Raw genomic sequence first — 719 nt, forward strand, 5'->3', positions numbered from 1 at the left:
ATTCAACTGTTATTAAATATTTATAATAATTATTATAACCATCATAATCATATGTATCATACACTATAGAAATATGATATATTGCAACAGTTTAAGATAAATTTTGCTACGATTTTAAACTGTTGCTAAAGAATTTAGTAATGTTTGGTAAAGCACCACACTCTAAGGTGTTTCCCAACCATCACTAAATGTTGCTACGATTTAAACTGTTGCTAAATGTGTTTAATTATTTGTGATCATTGCTATTTTTTAAACAGGTTAAAAGAAATTGTGGTTATTTTAAACTAAAAAAGTACATATAATATATAGACAATACATAACACATTATTGTTATTACATTCCTTTTAATTAATCGATAATATAAAATTTTGTATTGATAGATAAAGTTTAAATTCTTTGATGAAACCATTGTTAAGTAGGCATTATTAATTATTCTTTGTTCCATGCACATATGCGAATTAATTAATTAATACACTAATATAATATGTCTTTTTGGTGATCAGCGATATTACTAGGGTTCCAGGAGAGTCCACTGCCGTATCTGTATCTTAAGAATAACACACAAATTTTTCAAAAAGAAATCCTTAAAGGTGTCAATTTTGCTTCAGGTGGATCAGGGATTCTCAAACATACAGGAGAATTTCCCTATGTAAGTTCCTATTAGTGAGAAATATTAGGGATATAAATTCTTTTTATCAATATTAGCTAGTTAACACTTT

The 719-nt window shown here is 26.4% G+C and overlaps 1 protein-coding gene across 1 annotated transcript in view; it reads left to right on the forward strand.

Annotated features, from left to right (window-relative positions):
• Positions 1-719, forward strand: part of LOC107632441 (GDSL esterase/lipase At5g33370-like) — a 4,126-nt gene that overhangs the window by 823 nt on the left and 2,584 nt on the right. The window contains exon 2 of the mRNA XM_021117502.1: positions 504-649. Coding sequence (XP_020973161.1) covers positions 504-649 — 146 coding nt within the window. The remainder of the gene's footprint in view (positions 1-503; positions 650-719) is intronic.

The sequence above is a fragment of the Arachis ipaensis genome, chromosome B03, assembly GCF_000816755.2.
Source record: "Arachis ipaensis cultivar K30076 chromosome B03, Araip1.1, whole genome shotgun sequence".
NCBI classification, from domain to species: domain Eukaryota; kingdom Viridiplantae; phylum Streptophyta; class Magnoliopsida; order Fabales; family Fabaceae; genus Arachis; species Arachis ipaensis.